This window comes from Ornithorhynchus anatinus, chromosome 16, assembly GCF_004115215.2.
Source record: "Ornithorhynchus anatinus isolate Pmale09 chromosome 16, mOrnAna1.pri.v4, whole genome shotgun sequence".
NCBI lineage: Eukaryota > Metazoa > Chordata > Mammalia > Monotremata > Ornithorhynchidae > Ornithorhynchus > Ornithorhynchus anatinus.
This window is the reverse complement of record NC_041743.1, coordinates 4997025-5022302: the sequence shown is the minus strand read 5'-3', so window position 1 is coordinate 5022302 and position 25278 is coordinate 4997025. Positions and strand designations below refer to the sequence as shown.

General features: G+C 46.4%; 1 protein-coding gene and 1 long non-coding RNA gene across 2 annotated transcripts in view; one reads left to right on the top strand and one right to left on the bottom strand.

Annotated features, from left to right (window-relative positions):
* Positions 1-360: 360 nt before the first annotated feature.
* Positions 361-10895, top strand: LOC114817258. The gene is made up of 3 exons (XR_003765109.1): positions 361-434; positions 2917-3102; positions 10529-10895. It is a non-coding gene; the product is annotated as an uncharacterized LOC114817258 (long non-coding RNA).
* Positions 7651-25278, bottom strand: part of LOC100084449 (dimethylaniline monooxygenase [N-oxide-forming] 4) — a 32530-nt gene continuing 14902 nt past the window's right edge. The window contains exons 2-8 of the mRNA XM_029080677.2: positions 18062-18250; positions 17461-17623; positions 16311-16453; positions 14867-15066; positions 12938-13287; positions 12086-12155; positions 7651-9046 (exon numbers count right to left, since the gene is read on the bottom strand). Of these exons, the coding sequence (XP_028936510.1) occupies positions 8614-9046; positions 12086-12155; positions 12938-13287; positions 14867-15066; positions 16311-16453; positions 17461-17623; positions 18062-18250 (1548 nt within the window). The 3' untranslated portion in view covers positions 7651-8613. The remainder of the gene's footprint in view (positions 9047-12085; positions 12156-12937; positions 13288-14866; positions 15067-16310; positions 16454-17460; positions 17624-18061; positions 18251-25278) is intronic.

The window sequence follows — 25278 nt, the reverse complement described above, 5'->3', positions numbered from 1 at the left end:
AGAGAGACTGCATCTAAATCTCACTGTATCGTATTTACCCAAACTTTTAGCATAGTGCTTGACACAGAGAAAGATCTTACAAATACCGTATTCGTTATTATTTGGATTAGCTTCTCCCTCGTAGCATTCTTCCATGAATAATGGAGTGCTTGATCGTTGCCGATCCACCTGGGGCAGAAGGAGGGGATGTTGCCAATTGTTAAGGGAGAAAAGTTGATCCGAAAATGGGAGCCTAAACTTGGTTTGGCTGAGAATGCAGATGGAATGTGGGGGTCATTGTTCACTAGAATTCTGGAAGAGAAAGGTCCATTCATCTAGGGTGGAAACAGTCAGCACTGAAAGAATATTCCTCACATGCAAATGCCTTCTCTCTAGGGATTGGGTAAATGCTAATGCAATTCCTTCTCGTCCATGTTGAATCCCACAGAAATTTGGTAACTATTTCTCTGTCAAAACTTCTCTCTCTCCAATTCAGCCTGTCCATACTGACTGCAAATACTTTCCCCTCTGGGATGATTCCAACCATTAAGAAGAAGGAATCTAGGTCTCCTTTTATCGTTTTTAAAAATTGTATCTGTTAAGCACTTACTGTGTGCCAGGCACTGTACTAAATGCTGGGATAGATACAAAATAATCAGGTGGACACAGTCCCTGTTCCACATGGGGCTCTCGGTCTTAATCGCCATTTTACAGATGAGGTAACTGAGGCACAGGAAAATGACTTGTCCAAGGTCACCAACAATTATAAAATATAATGGTATTTGCTAAGTGCTTACTATGTGCCAAGCAGTTTTCTAAGTGCTGGGGTAGATACAAGGTATCTTCGTACCCACAAAGAGAAGGATCCACGTCATAAAAGAGGCAAAGTTGAAATGCCGGGTGCTTTCGGTGCTCGGTGGAATTCGGCAGGTTTAAGAAGGTTGCTGAATTTTGGGTGACATCTTGAATTTCTGAACATGCCTTCTGGTTTCCATTTTTTCACTTGACTATTTCCATTTCCAAATGAACATTTTAATCTTTCTCCTATATATGAACCATATAAAAGCACTTACTGAGCACCCAATGATGTGGTACGCTGTATTAGACACTTGGAACTTCCAGAATAAAGAAGTGATAAGTTCCCAGACTGCAAGGAGCTTACACTCACATGAGAGAGGCAAACCTAAGTGATTGATTGAGGGTATGAATACATTCATAGTGCTAGAGGTGATTGAACAGATGATAGGGCTCCAGGTTCATAATCGGCTTTTCAGGTTCTGCCTTATTTCTCATTGCTTTGGGATATGACATTCCATTTCACTGCACTGCAAACCTGAATAACTAAATCTTTGTATGGTTTACGTTCTTACTGTGACACTATTTCTATTCTCCCCATTTCCCATTATTTAGAGATTCTACCAGTTGTTTTATTCTTTCTCTTTTCAAAGGCCTAATTTAAAAACTATATGGAAATATCAGGCAGATATCCACTTGAGCTGATGCGGCTCTCGGGATATATTGACTCAAGAGGAAAAGAGCAACAGAGAATAAGATTCAGAGACCAACAACCTTGGTGCCCAGTGAAACAATTTTCCTGATGAAAATTGGAAAATGTCTGCATTTTATAGCCAGAAGTGTTCTTAGTGAAATATTATAGAATGATGTTCTGCAAAGGAAAAACTCTTCTTGGCAACGAATAGGTTTGCCTTCTGCCCACCAAGAGCATGAGCACAAGGAAACCACTTCAGTGTCGAGTAGTTAGCTCGTTAGGTGAGGAGATATTTTTATGCATAACTTGGTGTGCTAATGTTTCTTTCGTCTTTAGAGCTCTGTGCTTTCTCTGGTTTCAATCATCCGGTTAATGTGTTCCTATTATTTCCCTTCCTATACTGTCATTCATTTCATTTCTGCTGCCAATCTCCTCACTATTATTCTTGGCCTGGCCCAGGCTGGGCCTCTAGATGTTGAGCACTTCATGGCCCTCTAGAATACAAGTTCCTTATGGGCAGCAAGTATGTCTACCAGCTGTATCAATCGGTCAATCATACTTGTGTGCAGAGCACTGTACTAACCACATGGGAGAGTCCGCTGTAACAGAGGTGGTTAGACACATTCCCTGCTTTCAACGAGCTTACAGTTTAGCCTCTAAACTGTATTATACAGTTATATACTGTTATGCTGTACTCTCCCAAGCACTTGGTCTGTACACAGTAAGCACTCAATAAATATGATTGATTGATTGAGTAGAAGGGAGAGACAGACATCAATATAAATAAATTTGCACCCTGTGTTCAGCCCTTCCTCAGCCCCATAGCACTTATCTGCATATCTCTAATTTATTTATTTATATTATTGTCTGTCTACCCCTCCAGACTGTATGCTCGTTATGGGCAGGGAATCGTTATATTGTACTCTCCCAAGTGCTTAGTACAGAGCTCTGCACAGTAAATGCTCACTAAATACCATGGATGGATGGATTACTTGGTGGATACCGAGGGAGAGGAAGGAGTGGGAAGGTTTGGATACAGAATAATGAGAATCAATCAGTAGCATTCATTGAGGGGTTATTTTGCATGGGGCACGTACTGTGCACTTGGGAGGGTACCATAGTGTTAGACATGATCCCTTCAAGCAGCTAAATGTGTGAAAAAGTCTTGGTTCTTAAGTATAGGACCGCATAAAGTTGCTGCAGAGTGCTGGTATTAATATTGCCATTTTTTTCCAAAATGTGTTTTTAAGATAAACAAGGGAGCATATTAGAACTGGTTAGATGCATAAAAATAAAACAAATTCTGAGCATGGTATCAGAATTCAGAGAGGGGATCCACTTCATACAACCAAAAGCGTATTTATCAGACCTCCCATTTTACTCAGTCTTATCTCACAAGGGTGTGCCCCCATCCCAGATTATGATAATTGCTTCCTGTTTCTCTCCAGCTTCCTTGCACCTTGACTGACTCATACACATGGATTTCTGGTGAACCCGAGAGGAGCAGTCTTATATAGAACTATAAACTTCAAGATTCTTAGATTAAATGAACTCATCATCGGAAGGTGATCCTCAGAGAGAACCCCCCCGCCCCCGATTGAACTGTGAAAACTCCATCCCCGGAAAGAAATAAGGTAGGGGGAGAAAAATCTTTAAAAATTTCCACTCTGTTATCAGGGTAACACCTTTTTCTCCCAGATTTCCTCCCAAGAATCAGGCCAGGCTCAACATTACTGTGGAATGTGGAATCTGTTTCTCTCTTCACTTGTCTAGACAAGCCCCCAGATATAAAAATTCGTAGTTACTAAGCAGGTACCCCTCCGATTGAGAGAGAAAGAGAGAAAGAGAGAGAATGCGACTGGAAAAACAGATTACTGACTGATATTTAACTAACTGAAGAGGGATGAACAACTGGGGTTTTTTTTGGTTAATATAGTCCCACGCCTGGGCCCGTTCAAGGAGCCATGTGGCCTAGTGACAAGAGCATGGGCCTGGGTGTCAGTGGACCTGGGTTCTAATCCAGGCTCTGCCGGTTGCCTACTTTGTGATGGGAGGCAAGCCACTTAACTTCTCTGTGCCTCAGTTCCTCATCTGTAAAATGGGGACTTAATGCCTCTGCTCCTTCCTACTTAGACTGTAAGTCCCATGTGGACAGGGACTGTGTCCAACCCAATTAACTTGTATCTACCCCAGTGCTTAGAACAGCGTTTGGCACCCAGTAAGCACTTAACAAATCCCATCATAAATAAAATCAGATGAACTCTTTGGTTAGCCCCAGAGAGACTGGGATGGTTTTGGTGGTTCTGATGGTTGGCTCTGATGGTCTACTTTCTATCAAAACCCAGAGAAAAGCAACATGGCTTAATGGATAGAGCGTAAGCCTGAGAGTCAAAAGGACCTGGGTTCTAATCCTGGCTCTGCCACGTCTGCTGTGTGGCCTTGGGCCAGTCATTTCACTTCTCTGAGCCTCAGTTACCCCATCTATAAAATGGGGATTAAGACTTTGAGCCCCAGGTGGGACACGGACTGTGTCCGACCTGATTAGCTTGTACCAGTGATGAGTACAGTGCCCGGCACGTAGTAAGCGCTTAACAAACACCATTAAAAAACATACCCATCGGCAGTCAGATGACAGCCTGAAAAGCCAGGATGGAGGGAGATGGTGGAGGGGGTCATGGGGCTGCTCGGGCCTTCTGGTGTGGCCGCCGCTGCTGAAGACAGCTCCTCCAGGAAAATCCTGGGCCAGGAAGTGCCGACCCAAACTAAAACCGTCCTGCTGGCACCAGTCTCCACTGTGGACCAACTCAAATTGTGCAGGCTCGTTCCCTTCGGCAAGCAAACCGGGGACCCAGGAAAGACGGGCCTGGGGTGTTTCTAAAGTGACCACAAGATGGTGGCAACGCTTTACATAATGAGGATGAAACCGGCACTGCGGCTCCACGCCAACAAACACTTGGGAAATTCTCATGGAAACATCCACGAGAATCACCGAGCCCTTCCCGCTCCCCCTCTCCCACCCCCACCCCAATTAGGAAGCAGCATGGCTCGGTGGAAAGAGCCTGGGCTTCGGAGTCAGAGGCCATGGGTTCGAATCCCGGCTCTGCCACTTGTCAGCTGTGTCACTGTGGGCGAGTCACTTAACTTTTCTGTGCCTCAGTTACCTCATCTGTCAAATGGGGATTAACTGTGAGCCTCATGTGGGACAACCTGATTACCCTGTATCTACCTCAGCGCTTAGAACAGTGCTCTGCACATAGTAAGTGCTTAACAAATACCAACACTAATTACTGCCTGCTTTTGGAAACGCCTTTTAGCGCCTACTCCCTCTCCTTTCTTCATTTCTTCTGCGCTTGGATCTGTGTCCTTTAAACCCTTGATGTTCACCCCACTCTTAGCCCCACGGCACTTATCATTATTATCCATTGTTAATTATCACATATTATTTATTTCAATGTCTGTCTCCACCACCCACACTGTAAGCTCCTTGTGGGTAGGAAATGTGACTACTAACTCTTTATATGGAACGATCCCAAGCACTTGCGTGGCTCGGTGGAAAGAGTACGGGCCTGGGAGTCAGAGGTCATGGGTTCTAATCCCACTTATCAGCTGTGTGATTTTGGGTTAGTCAGTTAACTTCTCTGTACCTCAGTTCCCTCATCTGGAAAATGGGGATTAAGACTGTAAGCCCCACGTGGGACAATCTGATTACCTCGTATCTACCCCAGTGCTTAGAACAGTGCTCTGCACATAGTAAGCACTTAACAAATACCGACATTATTATTATTGTTATTATTATTAACAGTGCTTGGCATATAGTAAGTGCTTAACAAATATCAAAATTATTATTACAATGCTTTGCACCTAGTAAGCACTCAATTAGTACCACTTGAACGGGACTAGGAGTGATAGAGAACGGAGCTCACCACCTGGAGATTGTGTTCAAGGGACTTCCCCTTTCTTCTCATAGTAACTGCTAGCATAGAAGATGGAGTCCTGAGAGATAATCAAATCAGGAGAAAAAGCCTTTCCATGTCCATGTCCCCTCTGGGTCTCACAGTCTTAATCCCCTTTTCCAGATGAGGTAATTGAGGCACAGAGAAGACCTTGGGTAAGGTTACACAGCAGGCAAGAGGCGGAGCCTGAAGTACAACCCAGGTCCTTCTGATTTTCAGACCCATGCTCTATCCATTAGACCACACTGTTTCTCTCTCTCTCTCCCCCCCCACCTCTCTCCTTCTCCAATTCCCTGCATCTCTCTGTACCTATCTCCTTTCGTGACTCTCTTCTCTGGGTCCATGTGTGCCTGTCTTGTTCTTTGTAAATTTTCTCTGATTCTTCCTGATTCTGGGACTCCCAGAAGTTGGGAGATTTGTGCAAAGTGGAGTTTTTTAAAAAATGATCCAGACAGGAGAGTGAAGTATGGACTGGAGAGGGGAGAGATTGGAGACGGGGAGATCAGCAAGGATATGCAGGTGGGATATGGCAAATGGTGGCCATTTGGATGGCGAAGAAGGGGTGGATACTAGGATGCTATGGAAGAAGAATGGACAGGAGTTGGACACAGAAGGAGTTTGGGGTTGAAAGGGAGGGGGGAGTCAAGGACAATGACACGGTGACAGACTTGAGAGGCAGGGAGGATGGTTGTGTGATAGGAAAGTTACAAGAAAGACAAAAGATTTTAGTGGCAGAAAGCAAGGAGATGCCGGCAGAACCAGCAGGTAGAGAAGTCCTACAAGCAGGAGGAAAGGTGAGATTGCAGAGCAGGAGAGAAATTGGGACGAGCCAAGTAGGTTTGGGAGTCATCGACATAGAGGTGGGAACCGAAGCCATCTGAGCTGATGAGTTTCTCAAAGAAAACACTAAAATCTTCTTGAAACGAGTTTTTTTAACACCAAAAAATCTAGACAGATGACAGAACAAATTGGAAGGTGTTGAATAAAATTACAGGGGGTAATTTATTTTATTCATTGAAAACCGAAGTGATTTTGATCACGGTTTCCTTAGAGTTTCCATCGAGATAATTTGGAGTGAAACCTAAGTTAGGATAATTGGAAGACTTCAGGAGGGTTTCAGGGTAGCCATCTTTCCTGCAGTAAAATCTGGATGAAAAATGTTTTCTAATTAACAAGGAAACTTAAATGAGGCAAAATTAATTAGAATCCAAAAATCAACCGTTCTAATCATTCGATATTCATGTTGTACTCCTTGGATTGATAGATCTCCTTCCTTATGAATGTAAAATGATTTCACACGCATTATCTCATTCGATCGTCAAAGAAGAATGTGTCATCTGCATTTTGCAGTTGGGGAAACTGAAGCTCAGAGAGTTAAGAGATGACTCACGGTCACACAGCTAGATTGCAGGTCAGACTAGAAATCAGCCCAGCACTCTTCCCATTAGACGATGAGGAGGTTCGCGCATCCCTCCGAGCAATCTTCAAAGCACTAAAGAGAAGCAGAGACACTCTGTCAGAGAGTGGGAAGACAGAATGGTAATTCTGGGAGTCCACCCAGAAGCCAAGGCAGCAGCACAGTGCCCTGTAGCTTTGAGGTACATAGGCATTGTTTTCTTTCATCACTTCCTCTTTGGCTAATGCTGCGGCTCTCCTCTTGGATCCTATGCATGTAGATGTGCTTGAAGGTGCTGGAGAGGCACGGGAGGTTGTTGAAGGGAGACAAGGGGTTGGGTTTAGAACTTCAGGCAAAACACTGAAGCTGTTGGTTAAATCTTGTTGGAAGTAGTAGCCCACAGCAGTGGCTCTCAGTTGGCCAGTCTGGAAGGCTCCTAAAACCTCTCCTCATCAGGTCATCGAAACGAATTTTTTAAAAAATTAAGTCCAGGGCAGCTAGCCCTTGTTCTGCACCAATAGGTGGGAGAAGTCTTTCGTTCTTTTAATCATATTTATTGAGCGCTTGCTATGCGCAGACCACTGTACTAAGTGCTTGGGAAGCAGCGTGGCTCAGTGGAAAGAGCACGGGCTTTGAAGTCAGGGCTCATGAGTTCGAATCCCAGCTCTGCCACTTGTCAGCTGTGTGACTGTGGGCAAGTCACTTAACTTCTCTGTGCCTCAGTTCCCTCATCTGTAAAATGGGGATTAAGACTGTGAGCCCCACGTGGGACAACCTGATTCCCCTATGTCTACCCCAGCGCTTAGAACAGTGCTCGGCACATAGTAAGCGCTTAACAAATACCAACATTATTATTATTATTAACAATATAACAATAAACAGACACATTCCCCGCCCACAGCGAGCTATCACCAAATGCCCTTGCTTGGGATGAATGCAGGCTACTGGAGAGAGTGAAGCAGCTCTGAGCCGAGGAGGGCCAAGAGACAGCTAGGGGAAGAGACATCTAGCCTGGAAGCTTGTTGTGGGCAGAGAATGCATCATGTTATTATATCATATCCTCCCCAGTGCACAGTACAGTGCTCTGCACACAGTAAGCGCTCAACGAATACGATTTACTGACCGATTGACCTACAAGATAAGAGATGGAGGCCGTCACGACTTGAGGTCGCCGATAAAGCCTAAGGATCATCGATACAAAGAGAACAGAGTCTAAGGACAACCTAGAAGCCAGTAGAGATTGAAGGGATTTCTTAGGGCCCAAACCAGTAAGAAGCAGATGAAAAATCCATCGCAAGTGGGACTCAGAGACCAAAGTCTGAAACTGAGGGAAGTCATCCACAACTGTCAGGTCTGGCCAACTCGGCACGATCAATGGTACCTCTCTAAAAGTTAGGGAATGAAGACGAAATACTCTAGGTTCCTCACGGTAGTCTCAGAAGAGAGAACTGCATGCTGTGCTGGGCTGGGCTGACAGAGAGATTCTGGGATTGAGTTTTGCTGGAGTTCAGGCCCGGATGACAATGAATCCACAGAGTCAAACACAGGCAATTCTCCTCGGGCCGACCAGAGAGGAAGATAATCTTTCAAATCCAGTACTTCGAAGTTGAGGAAGCGTCCTTGGACTTCTTCTCTTTTTTGCCCCCAGCGGATCTTTCAGTCCCAGGTTCTTCTACTAAAGTGACTGAAATGGGACAGGCCGAAATTAATTTAGCTTTGGGAACCGAGGGAAATCCAGTCAAAGCCCTCCGTACCGTAAACGGATCTTGGGTGGAAACTCCATTTTCCATTCGAATTCACCATCTCATCACACTGACCAAGAAAGCAGATGACTTTTCCTTCAGCCCGATCCTGGAGATCCCCAGGAGAAATGAAAATTTACAAATAAGCACCCCGGCGGCAGCAGCAAGCAAAATGGGCGGACCCCAGACCTTGAGACACTTTGAGGTTGAAGGAGGGCTTGGGGGCTCCGGCGCCAGTCGAGTTCTCAAGGGTTTGAGTACACGGTCCCATTGGGTCAGGATGGCCTTTCTGGCTCCGTCCCACTTCCCTGGCCCGGTCAGGCGGTACTGGTATGGGCTACAAGGCCCAAAGAAAACTTTTAGCCCCAGCTTGGGATCCTTCAAGAACAAGAGCAGGATATTGGGCTTCGCTCCTAGGCTTCTGGCGAGCTCGTCCATGTAGGTGATGTAGTCCAGTCTCTCGGTGTTAGGATCCTGAAGAACACCCCTAAGGGGAAGAGGCAATCAATCAATCAATAGGATTTAAGGACCGCCTTCTGTAGTAACAGCAGCAGCATTTATTGGGCGCCCATTTGGTGCAATTCACTGTGATAATAATATTTGTTAAGCGCTTACTATGTGCCAAGCACTGTTCTAAGCGCTGGGGTAGACAGAAGGTAATGTACTAAGCATGTGGAAAATGCCAAACAAAGGAATGATTGTGTTCCTTGCCCCAAATGATGTTATGCTCTAGCAGGGTGGACAGGCCCAAGGATATTTACAAACAGAGAAGTCCAGACAAATAACTGAATAGACAGATATTATACAGAAGTGCTGGGGATGTGTATCATTAAGTTTATAAGTGACAAGCAGTGAGGCCTAGTGGCTAGATCACAGACCTGGGACTCGGAAGGACCTGGATTCTAATCCCAGGTCCACCGCTTACCGGCTGTGTGACCTTGGACGAGTCAATTAATTTCTCGGTGCCTCAGCTACCTCATCTGTAAAATGGGGATTAAGACTGATAGGTGGGCATTAGTGGAGTGAAGTATGCAGGCTGTGTTGAAGTAGGAAAACAACGAGGTTAGGTAAGAGGGGGCAAGGAGATTGAGTGCTTGAAATATCCAGAACACTCAAATACCCAGAAAAGCCAAAATTGGGGGAGGCCAGCCTAGAGCCTGGGGGAGGAGGGCCAAAGAGCCTAATAATAATAATAATAATGTTGGTATTTATTAAGCACTTACTATGTGTAGAGCACTGTTCTAAGCGCTGGGGGGAGATACAGGGTAGTCAAGTTGTCCCATGTGAGGCTCACAGTCTTCATCCCCATTTTACAGATGAGGTAACTGAGGCACCGAGAAGTTAAGTGACTTGCCCACAGTCACACAGCTGCCAAGTGGCAGAGCCAGGATTCAAACCAATGACCTCTGACTCCCAAGCCCGCGCTCCTTCCACTTAGCCACGAGCCTAGAGGAGCAGAATGAAAGGCAGAGCAGGGCATCGGGGGTTTGATCATAATCGTTTCTAGGACACCCTGCAGCGAAGCTGAGAGCATTATCCATCTCTAGGAGTGAAGACAGAGGATACAAAAGATGAGTTTTGTGGAGGCGCATCATCACCAGGATTAAGATACAAAATGCCAATGCCTGGTGCTTGCATGAAAAGGAGCACGCTCACTATAATAATGTTGGAATTTGTTAAGCGCTTACTATGTGCAGAGCACTGTTCTAAGCGCTGGGGTAGATACAGGGTAATCAGGTTGTTCCACGTGAGGCTCACAGTCTTAATCCCCATTTTACAGATGAGGGAAGTGAGGCACAGAGAAGTGAAGTGACTTGCCCACAGTCACACAGCTGCCAAGTGGCGGAGCCGGGATAAAGCTAAATCTATAAAGCTATAGCTATAAAGCTGGATCTTGCTGAACTGACTGCCGTTTGGGGAGGGGGTTGGCAGAATGAAGTGATTATGTCTCTCTCTCTCTCTGACTCAGGAGAACTTGTAATGAGGGGACACTCTACCTTGCTTGCCTGCCTTCCCCTAACTGAGAGACTTACTAAGAAGCACATAAACTTTACTGAATCCCGTCTGAGACAACTCTCTACCAAGTTCAGTGTCCTCTGGTCAAGGAGTCCTTTAGACCTTAAATTGAATTCTAAGAACTTTGCTGACTTATGTTTGACCTCCTGCTATACCACAAGGCTTCACCTAGATTTTGGAGATAAAAAGCACTGCCAGAAGCAAGTACTAGAGTCTTTGAAAACTTAAAAAACCCCCACCCAAATCCTTAATTATCGACTATTTTATGATCCCAGGTGTTGCTTTTCTTTTTTTAATAAAATTTAAAACAAAATTCAAAATTGTTGTGGGTGTAAACTCCCCCTGGAAAGCTCCAGAGACACAAATGCTTGAAATACTTTAGCAGCTACATCACAAAAATCAGTTGTGTGAACTTTCCCAAGAAAACAGCAATTCCATATGGGCCATAAAAGGAGTGAAATTTCATATGTTAGGGAACAATAAGTGTTTGAACAATGGCCAAAATCCCTCTAGCGTCTGGGCGCCTACATGCCGGACACATAGGGAAGTACATAATCAGCCTAATGGGTCTCATTTTTTCATTTGGAAGTTAATAATAAAAATAATAATAACGATAGTGGTGTTTGTTAAGCTCTTACTATGTGTCAGGTACTGTACTAATCACTGGGGTAGATACAAACAAATGGGGTTGGATCCAGCCCCTTTCCCCCATGGGGCTCACAATCTTAATGCCCATTTTACAGATGAGGTCACTGAGGCACAGAGAAGTGAAGTGACTTGCTCAAAGTCACCCAGCAAGAGGCAGAGCTATTATTAGAACCCAGGTCTTTTTGACTCCCAGGTCCGTGCTCTACCCACTGGGCCACGTTGATTTCAAACGTAAGTGACCGATCCCCCCGGATGAGAATGCTTTGGGGTGTCTTCATATGATATTTGGTTTCAATTGGCTTTGGCCAATTCAGACACATCCAGGGGTATTTTTCAACCATCCCTTCTGACTCTCCAATCGGAATCTAGATTCCAAGATGTTTTCCAAACCTAGAGGACATTTGCGATTCACGTACTAGAGAATGGGAAAGAACAGGAGGTGATATAGACCATGACTAGTCTCCATTTCCCTGAGAAACAGCACGGCCTAATGGAAAGAGCCCAGGCCTGGGAGTCAGAGGACCTGGATTCTAATCCTGCCTCCACCACTCGTCAGCTGCGTGTTCTGGGCCAGACACGTCACTTCTCTGTGCCTCAGTTACCTCATCTGTAAAATGGGGATTAAGACTGTGAGCCCCATATGGGACAGGGACTGTGTCCACCATGGTTATCTTGAATCTAGCCCAGTGTTTAGTACAATGCCTGGCACATAGTAAGCGCTTAACAAATACACCTGAAAATAAAGATGCTGAGGGGCTTGTCTGGGCTCCCCTCATCTACACTACAGTTGCAGTAATGGGTGGATCCCTAAATCCTTCTCTCCAAAGAGTATCTGAGTGACGACAGGGAGTAGGTTTCATACCGCTGGATTAGCTGCTCCTTCTTGGCGGCACTGGCCATCAGTGTGCTTGGAGGTGGTATTTCACACAGACCTAGGGGAAAAATGGAAGTGGAGATCAGCTAGAATGAAAGTAGATTTCTTGTAAATACACGGCAGGGTGACTCCAGCCCATGGTTCGGCTAAAATTCCATCTCTAAAGAGTGGGGATCTGGCTGATTTTCAAGTAGTGAAATCAATCAATGGTATTTACTGAGCGCTTACTGTGTGCAGAGCACAGTACTAAGTGCTCGGGAGAGTACAATACAGATGGGAGACATGATTTCTGCTCTTTCGCTGTCTGTGATGGAAGAACCATATATACAGCTGTTCCTGGAAAGACCTGGATTCGAAACCCGGCTCTACCAATTGCTCTGCCAATTGATGTGTGACCTTGGGCAAGTCACTTAACTTCTCTGCCCCTTAGTTTCCTCAACTATAAAATGGGGATTCAATACCTGTTCTCCCTCCGACGTCAGACTTTGAGACCCCATGTGGGACAGGGACAGTGTCCGACCTAATTAGCTTGTACCCACCCCAACGCTTAGTACTTAGTAAGCACGTAATACCGGAAAACATACAGAGAAACAGTGCTCATCTGGAACTCTTAAATAGCCTCCTTGCTAAGAGGCTAATTGAAAGCTGCCCCACATGTTCACACTCTTACATCCTATCATAAAACCGATCTCCAGTCCTCACCCCCAAGTCAGGTTAAATTACTTTGACTTTATTTTGGTGGGGGACACACACTTTCCTTGCTCTCAGGTTTATCTTTTGGGGACTGTTGATTGTTTTGACTTCCTAGATAAGTCCCTGGACCGTTTTTCTCCCAAATACCTTTGAAAACTCTGGTCACCCAGCGAGCCTGGAGTTCCGTCGCTGTTAAGATGGATCCCGAAAGATGAACGTGGCCAATGAGGGCCAATGTTGACTTCTCCAGATTTGAGGGGAAGACATATTTGTGCAGGAAGATTTTCTGCCTGCAGAGACTCTGAGTTGGTTCTTCAAGGTACGGAAAAGAGGAAGTGTATCCTGTAGCGAAGATGACAACGTTGACGTCTTCAACCGTCCCATCTTCGAAGACAGCGGAGGTTTCTGTGAATTCCTGCACTTTGACTTTCACAGTGACAGTCCCACAGAGGATGCTGCTTGGCAGCTCATCGTTTACCATTAACTTTAGTTTCTGCCTGTAATTTGGGGAGAGCACAAGAAGTAGAAAACACACTGAGTTGCCAAAGGGTAGTAAATTTTGTTTTTCTGTTGTCAACAGGAAATAATTAAATGCTTGTTAACAGCAAGTATACATCTCCGACCTTCTGGATTAAATTTCAGAGGGAGCCTGTGGGATCATTTTTTATCTGCTCTAGAGTGACATAGACTGTGAGCTGGTTTGTCTAACAATTCTGTTGCATTTTACTCTCCCAAATGCTTAGTACAGTGCTCTGCACGTAGTAAGCGCTCCACAAATACCATCGACTGATCGATTGATAACGCCGGTAGTAGCCATCCCTGTGGCAACTCATTTATACATTCAATCGTATTTACTGAGTGCTAACTGTGTGCAGAGCACTGTACTAAGTGCTTGGGAGAGTACCACGAAACAATAAATAGCCACAATCACTGCCCACAACGAACTCCCCACTATGACTTCTTCCCCCCCATCAAAATGCCAAAGTTAACAATGCCGGTTGTGTCAGCGTGGGTGGGTAGGCCCCGATACTTCAAAGTTCTGGGGGTAAACGGTCTTACAGGCCAAGGGGGAATGGAGGTTATGGGGAATCCCAGAAGGAAGAACGAGGCAGCTGCCCCTGTTTCCGGCTCAGAAGATGCCATGGTTCCATGGCTCCCTCTTTGAACAGCCTCCTTCCTTTGCCTTCCCACTTTCCCCTGATGAGGACTCCCACCAGTGATGTGGTGAAATGGCAGGGCCTAATCCCCCGCTGCTTCTTCCCCATTGGCAGGGCTCAAGGTCAGTGCACCAGGTCTTACTGATCACGGGGCCTGGGGAATTGTCCTGTTCTCGCTCCCCCTTTGTTTAGTCCTGACTTTATTAATGATCCCATTGCCTGAGGTTATACAGTCAGAGGCCAGGGTCTGAAAGGAGGCACCGCAAATAGACTAAAAGAGGCAGCACAAGAAACAGTGTGACCTAGTGGAAAGAGCACGGGCCTGGGGAGACCGAGAAGCCTGGTTCTAATCTAATCTAAATCTAGCCTGGGGATCTGGCTGAGGAAAAGCAACATAACTAGTGGATAGATCACGGGCCTGAGAGTCAGAGGACCTGGGTTCTAATAATAATAATAATAATGATGTTGGTATTTGTTAAGCGCTTACTATGTGCAGAGCACTGTTCTAAGCGCTGGGGTAGATACAGGGTCATCAAGTTGTCCCACGTGAGGCTCACAGTTAATCCCCATTTTATAGATGAGGGAACTGAGGCACAGAGAAGTTACGTGACTTGCCCACAGTCACACAGCTGACAAGTGGCAGAGCCTGGATTCGAACCCATGAACTCTGACTCCCAAGCCCGGGCTCTTTCCACTGAGCCACGCTGCTTCTAATCCCGGGCCGCCACTTGCCTGCCGTGTAACCTTAGGCAAACCACTTAACTTTTCTCGACCCTAGTTTCCTCCTCTGTAAAATGGGGATTCAATACACATTACCCCTCCTACTTAGACGGTGAGTCTCAGGTGGGATGGGAACTCTGTGTGATTTGGTTAACCGCAGTTCAATACCACAATTGGAAGAGACACACGGATGAAATACCCTTTGCAACGGCGCAATCCGTAGTTCTCGTGGTTAAACCATCTATTCAACTGCTTCTCCATCATCCTATTCCAAATGGCCGAAGGCAGGAGCCATCTAATTAGGTGACGAAATCTAGTCGTGAGCATCATGTCAAGAGGATAGCCATCGTGAGAAAGCCGGCTGATGATCCAGGTGCCATGTCGGGTACTGAGAAATACCTGAAAGATTAGACAGGGCCAGTAGAACTTGATTTTGCACTTTCACCCCCATCATTTTTGCAGTCTTTTCCACTTTTAAGTGACATGCTGTGGGCAAGGGCAGACACTTACCTTTAGCTCATACCTGAGGAAGCAAGATGGAAGGACTTAAGACAGGGTCGTTCTCCAACATTAATTTGCCAATAATCTCTTCAGTTGATTAAAGGAAAGACAGAGCACTTCTAGAAAGGCAGAACAAAGGAAACACCGTAGGAAGCTGAAATTCAAAACCGGTTGCTTCTCTCCCCATTTCCGTTAATGTCAGTAGTTTAGTACATAGCGAGGAAACGTGAAACAGACAGAAATGCAGTGTTAATGTTCAGCATTTTTGCAATCAGATGGAAGAAAATTAGAAGTGAAGACTTCAAGCAGTGATTTTTCCAGTGTCTTGTGCCCTCTTCTTTTTAATGGTATCTGTGAAGCACTTACTATATATCAGGCACTGTACTAAGCGTGGGGATAAATACAAGCTAACCAGGTTGGGGCTCACAGTGTTAATCCCCATCTTACAGATGAGGTAACTGAGGCATAGAGAAGTGGCGGAGGTCTCGCAGCAAACAAGTGGCGGAGTGAGAATTAGAACCCAGGTCCTTCTGACTTCCAGGCAGGTGCTCTTTCTATGTCACGAGTCCCTGCCCCTGTCCCTACCCCTGGTTTCAACTCTCCCAACAGTGATACTGCAACAGAATGGATTCCTAATCAATCATTCAGTGGTATTTATTGAGCTCTTACTATGTGCAGAGCAATGTACTAAGCGTTTGGGAGAGTACAATACCATAGAATTAGCAGACATGTTCCCTGCCCATAACAAGCTCTTAGATGAGGTCTGGATTCTATGACTACAACTATCCAGGCCTCCTCCTTAGGTGTCTGAGAAGTGAGTACAGAGAAGTGAAGTGACTTGCCCATGGTCACCCAGCAGACAAGTGGCGGAACTGGGATTAGAACCCAGGTCCTTCTGACTCTTATGCCTGTGTTCTATCTACTAGGCCACGCTGTTTCCCTACCATGTGATTCGACAGGGATGTGGAGGAATGCCAAAGGGCCGGGCCGGGGGGCGTGCTCTCTGCTTCTGGGGAGGAACTCTGAGTGCCGCCTCGAACACTGGGAGCATAACACAGCCACATCACCCTGTTTGCTCCACGACTTCCAATGATGCAAAAAGCCGGTATCCCCGGGCACGGCGACCGGTACCCGATCCGTACCCGAGCTGCCACTCGGCCGAGCTCCACTGCAACGTCCCCACCGGTGTTCCCGGTGCCTATCACCAGGATTCGTTTCCCATGGAAGTCTTCCGGGATCCTGTATTCCTGGCTGTGCAGGACCTGGCCTTGAAACTTCTTGATGCCTGGAAGACAAGAAGCATCCCCATTCTACTGTAGTCATATCATCTGGCGTAGATTCCCAGCCCGAGAAGCTAGACCGTAAGCTCGTTGTGGGCAGGGAACGTGTCTACCGAATCTGTTCTGCTGTCCTCTCTCAAGCGCTTAGTACGGTGTCCTGCCCACGGTAAACACTCACTCAATACCATTGATTGAGGTTGCCAGGAAATGAAGATTTATTCCACAAAGTGAAAACATCAGGGAAGGAATTGTGTTCAATAAGGCTTTTGATTCTAACAAAATCTTTTTCAACCGCGCTACTGCTAGGTGGGGATGTAGCTGCCTTGGATAGGTCCCCAAGATAGTTGTGAATGTCATCTTTGGATGGTGTCCCAGGGGAACTGATCTAGGGATCTGGACCATTCATAAAAATGGCCCTCCCAAAATAGGCCGCACTGAATTACGACGACCGTAATAATAACTGTGGTATTTGCTATGCAGTTACTATGTGCCAAGCACTCTCCTAAGAGCTGGGGTGAATAAAAGATGCAACCCAGGACATTTTCATGAACACTTGGTCATTCCTGCTCCAAAGGAATGCAAATAATACCATTAGATACTGGCTCAATTCCATCTGTTCTGGTTATGCTGAAACTTTCCCGGTTCAATGAGTCCGTGGATTTCTACTCTTATATTTTTGGACCTTTCTCTGAGGTCAAACCCTAAGGTCTTTCCCCAGGGCTTTCTCCAGCTTCTGGGCCACTGAGGACCAGTGAGTGTAAAGCCCTTATCATCCCTGGTAAAGGGAGTGAAAACTGGAATAAAGACTGCTGAATTATTCCTTTCATGCAATCTCAGCATCTTGGGAAGAAAAACCCGAAGACAGAGGCTTGGGGTTTTACTGTATTTGTGGCAAGAGACATGCTTATGTGTGATCACTTCATGCCCTGATCTTTGGCAAAATGTCTCCATTTAGTATCATGAATCGTGAGCAATTCGGCATAGTAGATTTGGGTTTGAAGATGTCACTCACCAGGAAAAGACTCCAAAGGCAAAAGAGCATTCAGAAAAAGGCCAGTGCAAATCATGACCGCATCAAAGACGGTTGTTTCCCGGTTCCCCTCAGACTCAGTGACCACCACCCACTGCCCGGTGGCAAAGAAGTCGGGGTGTTTGATTATGCTGCAGACCGTGGTCTGAAAGCAAAGCACAGAGACAACCCCTCTATGTCACATAAACCCAGAACAACAGTTAAGGGATCATCTTGATATTGGAAACTACCGGTTGCTCAGATCAAGTCCCTGAGCGATTCGCTATGGGGAATTTATTTCTCATTAAGGAAATGATAGAAAGGAAGGGGGGTGTTTCAGGGGAAGAGAGAGGGGTTAACATCTGGAGATGATTAATACAACTGTCATCACTACAAATGCTGGGATTATTCACAGGGCTCTCTCTAAGATTACTTTACCTAAAGCTTCCCTTTTCCTCTCTTTGAAGTTTTTTCACTGATTCTGTCTCCTCCTGTAGAATCCTTGTGGAGTCTACCAAGCCTGCTGTATTGGACTCTCCCGAGTGCTTAAAACAGCGCCCTGCACGTGCTCACTAAATACCACGGATTTCAAATGCTTCCTTACCCTGAAGCGTACGTATTTCAACAGGTCAAAGTGCTCGGTGTATGCGTGCAGATATTCCCAAAATTTGGCTTGATTCATGTAGTTGGAGTAATCTTCCTGAAAGGGGAAGTCACTGTAACAGGACATCTCCTTTGAAGTGTTGGTCATCACAGACCTATAGGCCCTGGTCTTCCCATCTCCGGCGGTTTCCTATGGAAAGCACAGAGGCGACCTTACAGGGAGTGACTTCAGTGGTTAGAGCACAGGTTTAATAAGGGTTCAAAGGAGGAGGGGTCTCTTCCCCTCTTCCAGTACTGAAGATTGGACTACCTCTGCCAAGGAGACGGGACTAATTCCCAGGCTGCCAAGACGTTGGGTGGGGCTTCCTGATCAGATTCCTAAGGGCTTCTGAGAACTGGTGATATCACTGGGATGGAGGGAAGGATTAAAATTGGGACTAAGGCATTTAGCTGGAATCGCTGCTTCTTCCTTCCTGAAAAGATGGGGCTAATCTCACTAACCCCGAGGCAAATGTATGACTGTTCTCTGAGTAGCCCAACCCCATTAGCACTGAATTGGGAGCTAGACTGAACCTTCTCGGGTATGATGTGAGGCCAGAAGACACTGAAAAGATGGGACTTGAGCCAGGACCTGGAGGCTGGAATACTTGGACCACAAAAATCAGCACAGGACAGTCTAATTTTGAAGTCCTCAGAGGCCTCCCAGACAATCATAATTTAACCCCAGGGCAGTGCTAATAAAATGTCAGAAGTCATCAGTGAAAAACAAGTTTTGGGTGGCAAGCTGCACGGCAATTCCATCCCAATCTACAGTGTTAATATAGTAGCGGTAATTTCTGGTTCCAGAAATTTCAACGCTAGCCTGGGGTTTCTGACCAGTCAGCAAATTGTCGCTTGCCCTGAGGAAAGGCAGGTGAGAAACGTAGTTTGGGGGAGTTAGTAGCGAGAGCCGGGGAGACTTTTAGCAGCTTGGGGAAAAACCCAGAAGCCAAAATGTGGGGGGACAGCTTAGCCTGAGGCCTAGGAGAGATGTGCAAATCCTGGCTCCTCCAAGATGTATTTCTCCCTCTTCACTTGCCTCTTTTCCCTTAAAGTCCCTCAGACCAGCTCCAATTGTCCGCTCCACTTTCCCCTCGGCTACCACCCTCGGCTTAGTTTACATTTTGTGTTACACGGGAGGATTTCTGCTTGCCAAACAATGGAAATGTTCCCTTAATATGCTCCACACTGCATTAGTGAGATTTGGTGGGGGGATGAGGATTGGGTCAGCTCTTCAAATGCACGTTTTGTTACAAAAGTTTAGACGCGCCAACACACTAAGGGCCGTATATTGGTTAGATGTAGTGGTCCTCCCTGGTGGGGTCAAAGATTGTGATGAGGGAAACACAAATACTCAGGTCATGTTTACGGGGCCAAAATAAAAAACGTTTTAGTCAACATCTTCCATTTACCTATTTATCCTGAACCCATTGATGGGTTTTTGTTTACTCGCTTCCTGCGGGAACAAATCATATGTAAAAATCATTTTTTTTTAAATTTAGATGACAAACTAGGCTGGCTAGATAGACTGGTTTTACAGGCTTTATAGCTAAAAGTGCTACACATAGAAGCAGCGTGGCTCAGTGGAAAGAGCACGGGCTTGGGAGTCATGGGTTCGAATCCCGGCTCCGCCGCTTGTCAGCTGTGTGACTTTGGGCAAGTCACTTCACTTCTGTGTGCCTCAGTTACCTCATCTGTAAAATGGGGATTAAGACTGTGAGCCTCATGTGGGACAATCTGATCTACCCCAGCACTTAGAACAGTGCTCTGCACACAGTCAGCTCTTAATAAATACCAACATTACATTATTATTACACTTCTTTTGAGGAGGAGTTAACTGACACTTGAGCTTTCTTTGGATTGAATCTTCTCTTCTGGAATTCCTCCCACTGTCAATGGAGAAACTGAATAGTTGTTATTTCTGAGCCATTAAATGTATTTCTGGATTCGACTGTGCTCAGTTCTCTAGACTGAAACCTCGTTTTGGGCAGGGAACGTGTCTACCAACTCTGTTGTATGTACCTTCCCAGACTCTCTGTACAGTGCTCTGCACAGAGTAAGAGCTCAATAAATACCACTGATCGACTGATCACACGTTTGGCTCCTTGAAAGATGTTAGGCTGGAGGCTTTTCAGGAGTCGGGTGGTGTGGACCAGGGTGGTGGAACTGGGAGAACAAGGAGGCCCCCACGGCTCTCTCTCTAAGTGGATCTTTGATGACTTCCTTATTGGCTTTGGAAAATCCCCTCAATCCCATGCTCAGAGAGAACTAGGCCATGCAGGGCTAGAGTGTGTGGGCTTCAGAACAGGCACACCTAGAACAGTGTTGACACAGAGTAAACGTTTAACAAACACCATTATCATTACTATGAATCGTTAAGCTACAGGCCGAACACGATGCAAAAGCCACAAAGGGAGAATTCCACTTACCGTGAACCTCCACAGCCCCCCGATGTCATCGCTTCTCTCGAAGCAGATGGGCTCCAGACCCTCATCCAGCAGCACTTGAGGGAGGATAGGCCGCTCACCCCGGCTCCGACCACTGCGACTTCTTGACCATGGTCTGTGGGGTAGGGAGGAACAAATGGGGCTTCGTCAATCAGTGGAGCCCCAAGGAATCGTGAATGGTTAGTTTCATATTACCCGGGGGTCGTGATATGTGAGTTGCCCACTTAACTCCCAACAAGGCAGGACCAAACAGCCAGCCCAAGCCTTGCTTTAAAGACCAGAAGCTCCTTATGGGCAGGAAACGCATCTACCAACTCTGTTTACTCTCTCAAGTGCTTAGTACAGCACTACGCACACGGTAAATGCTCAATAAATACCACGGTTTTAAAAAATAAAAGACCTCTCCTGTTCATCTACTTCAGTGCCTTAAATTGTCCTAGGATTTCCTTCCTCACATTTCAGCCAAATCCCCTTGTTTCCCCTTGTTCTATTTTCAAAAGAGAGGCAGAAAACACTTCAGTGCCTGTATTCTCCAACTAGAGTGTAAGGAGGGACTACGTCTACTAATTCTATTGTAATGATAATAATAATAATAACAATTATGTTACTCTGTGCCAAGCACAGTACTAAGCATTAGGGTTAATACAAGATAATCAGGCTGGACACAGTCCCTGTCCCACGTGAGGCTCCCCCTAGTACAGTATTCTCCATACAGCGGGTACTCAAAAAGTACTATGGATTTACGGACTGTATTGTTCTCTCTCAAACACATAGTACAGTGCTTTGCACACAGTAAGCGCTCAATAAATACAATCGACTGGATGAACGAACTGTTTACATCCTCCATTTAAGAGCCCTCCACTCACCGGAAGATTGTCCTTTACAGAGCTTTCATTTTCCAACCCTTTAATAATGTTGGTATTTGTTAAGCGCTTACTATGTGCACAGCACTGTTCTAAGCACTGGGGTAGACACAAGGTAATCAGGTTGTCCCACATGAGGCTCACAGTCAATCCCCATTTTACAGATGAGGTAACTGGGGCACAGAGAAGTGAAGTGACTTGCCCACAGTCACACAGCTGACAAGTGGCAGAGCCGGGCTTCGAACCCATGACCTCTGACTCCCAAGCCCAGGCTCTTTCCACTTAATCAGAGAACACTTTGGTCATTCTTCCCTGAACTCTTTCCAAGTCAGGTATGGTGTCCAGCCTAAGGCATGGAACTGGAGGAAAGATCTGGTTAATATTTTTTTAGTGGTATTTTTTAAGCCCTACTGCCAGGCACTGTTCTAAGAGCTGGGGTAGATAGGAGCTAATCGGGTTGGACACAGTCCACGTCCCACATGGGGCTCACAGTTTTACCTCGATTTTACAGATGAGGTAACTGAGGCACAGAGAAGTTTACTGACTTGACCAAAGTCTCATAGGAGGCAGGTGGCGGAGCCAGGATTAGAACTCAGGTCCTCTAACTCCCAGCCCTCTGCTTTTTCCACTAGGCCATGCTGCTTCTCTTAGTTAGTGGTTTAATAGACTGAGAGGATTCTCTCCTAGCTCTGATGTGATGAACTCTTAATATGCTGCTCAGTCAGTGAGAACGAAGGGTCCATAGGGTGCTTCTTGCTTCGAAGCCAGTATTTCGGTGCCTTTTTCAGTAAGACTATACTGCTGACTCATTGTCAAGTCCCTCTGAGCCCCAGGCTCTAGAATGTGTGTGCCTATTTTTGAATCAGGATGTGTTGGTAAGAATCACTTCTATTTATTGAGCCACTCACACTGTGCAGATCACTGTACTAAGCACTTGGGAAAATGCAATACAACAGAGCCGTTAGACTCGGTAACTCAGAGAAGCAGCGTGGCCTAGTGGAAAGAGCACAGGCCAGGGAGTCGGAGGACCTGGGTTCTAATTCTAGTTTCACCACCTAACTGCTGTGTGAATCTGGGCAAGTCAATTTCTCTGTGCCTTAGTTACCTCATTAGTTAAATGAGGCTTAAATCCTCCTCCCTTCTATTTAGACTGAGCCCCACACGGGAAAGGGACTGTATCTAACTGGCTTATCATATACCTGCCTAGCATTTAGTACAGTGCCTGGAACATAGTAAGCTCTTAACAAGTACAAAAATAATTAAATACATAAATACCAAGAACTGTTTGTTTCTTTTATGGTATATGTTACGCCCTTACTAGATGCCAGATACTCTGCAAAGCACTGGGGTAGATACAAGCTAATCAGGTTGGATACAGCCCGTGTCCCACATGGGGCTCACTTTCTTAATCCCCATTTTACAGATGAGGTAACTGAGGCCCAGAGAAGTGAAGTGACTCGCCCAGGGTCGCACGGCAGACAATCGGCAGAGCCGGGATCCAGGCCCGTGTTCTGTCCACTTGGCCATGCTGCTGATTGACTACCCCAAAGCAAGCACGAGCCCTAATCATCTCTAGGGCATTTTTAGGCCCAGAATAGGGGAGAAATGTGGGGGGAGTATGGGAGGGCGGGGGAGGGAAAGGAAGATTGGGGACGGGAGGCTGAGACCCACCTGCTTCAGGGCTGCACAGGAAGAACACACACAGGAAATTTTATATATATTTAGGAAAGAGGGGAGTTTACTGCAGAAGAAGTTTCCGCTTAAAAATAACAGGATCAGCCTCTTACAATCACCCGGCTGGCATTCGGCATAGCTCTAGTGCAGGCTAGTCGGCCCCTAGCTTAGTTTCCTAGTTGCCTCTTCGGCAACTCAGTGTCCCCGCTCCTCTCACCGGATCCCTAATTAATTAATCGAGCAGATTAATCCAACATGAGTTGGCCTCCACCCTGCCGCAGTCCATGTCCCCGCTGTAAAATATCAGCCGCCAAGTAGAGCCCCTCCGGGCATTTCAACCGCCTAGGAGAACCCTAAGAAAGGGCCCTGAATTTAAGAACCCCAAGAAAGGGACCTGAATTTAAGAACCCCAAGAAAGGGACCTGAACTTACCTTATGGGCTTATGTGGCCTACTGACAGGACGGTGGCTCCGTGGTGTCCCTTTGCTGTCAAAGCTGGAGAAGCCAAAGTCCAGCCACTACCTTGCTCAGCTTAGCTTTCCAGCTCCAATGCTGCGTTGGAGAGGAGAGAGGTTGGTTAAGTCTCCTTGCAAAATATTCTCAAGACAAACCAGTCGGGCCAAGACCGCCTCCCCAGTATTTGGCTTAAAGCGGTGGGGGATATTTCTTTTTCCTCAGTTAGCTAAGGCTCATTTCTCCTCTCCCCCAACTTCCAAACTCCAGAGGCGCACTGGAGGGCTTTCCAGGCCCTGGCAGAACCCTCCCTCTCTCACGTCCCACCCCTCTAGCAGTTTTGAGCAAAGGGGCAAAAAGGAGGCTCCTGCTTTCTTCTTAAATTAGGCGGAAGAGCGCCGCGGGACCACCAGGAGGCGCCCTTCACTCACTAAAGGGTATTTAAGCGTGGTAAGTGTAAATTCAGGGTCTAAATCTGGGACAGGAAGAGGGGAAGGGGATTGGGAAAACAAGGAATGTGAGAAGAAGAAGAAAGAAGAAGAAAGAAGAAGACGAATGAAGAAAGAAGAAGAAAGAAGAAGAAGAAGAAAAACAGTAATGGCATCTGACAAGCTCTTACTATGCTCCGGTCTATTCTTCACTCCGCTGCCCGGCTCATCTTCCTGCAGAAACGATCTGGGCATGTCACTCCCCTTCTTAAACAACTCCAGTGGTTGCCTATCGACCTCCGCTCCAAACAAAAACTCCTCACTCTAGGCTTCAAGGCTCTCCATCACCTTGCCCCTTCCTACCTCTCCTCCCTTCTCTCTTTCTACCGCCCACCCCGCACGCTCCGCTCCTCTGCCGCCCACCTCCTCGCCGTCCCTCGGTCTCGCCTATCCCGCCGTCGACCCCTGGGTCACGTCCTCCCGCGGTCCTGGAACGCCTCCTCCTCACCTCCGCCAAACTGATTCTCTTTCCCTCTTCAAAACCTTACTTAAAAATCACCTCCTCCAAGAGGCCTTCCCAGACTGAGCTCCTCTTCCCCCTCTACTCCCTCCGCCATCCCCCCTTTACCTCTCCGCAGCTAAAGCCTCATTTTCCCCTTTTCCCTCTGCTCCTCCACCTCTCCCTTCCCATCCCCACAGCACTGTACCCGTCCGCTCAACTGTATATATTTTCGTTACCCTATTTATTTTGTTAATGAATTGTACATCGCCTTGATTCTATTTAGTTGCCATCGGTTTTTACGAGATGTTCTTCCCCTTGACGCTGTTTACTGCCATTGTTCTTGTCTGTCCGTCTCCCCCGATTAGACTGTAAGCCCGTCAAACGGCAGGGACTGTCTCTATCTGTTGCCGACTTGTTCATCCCAAGCGCTTAGTACAGTGCTCTGCACATAGTAAGCGCTCAATAAATACTATTGAATGAATGAATGAATATGCACCAAACTCTGTACCAAGCACTGAGACAGACGAAAGAGGACTCTGTCCCCCTCCCACATAATAATAATAATAATAATAATAATAATAATGTTGGTATTTGTTAAGCGCTTACTCTGTGCAGAGCACTGTTCTAAGCGCTGGGGGAGATACAGGGTAATCAGGTTGTCCCCCGTGAGGTTCAAAGCAGCGTGGCTCAGTGGAAGGAGCCCAGGCTTTGGAGTCAGAGGTCCTGGGTTCGACTCCCCGCTCTGCCACTTGTCAGCTGTGTGACTGTGGGCAAGTTACTTAACTTCTCTGTACCTCAGTTCCCTCATCTGT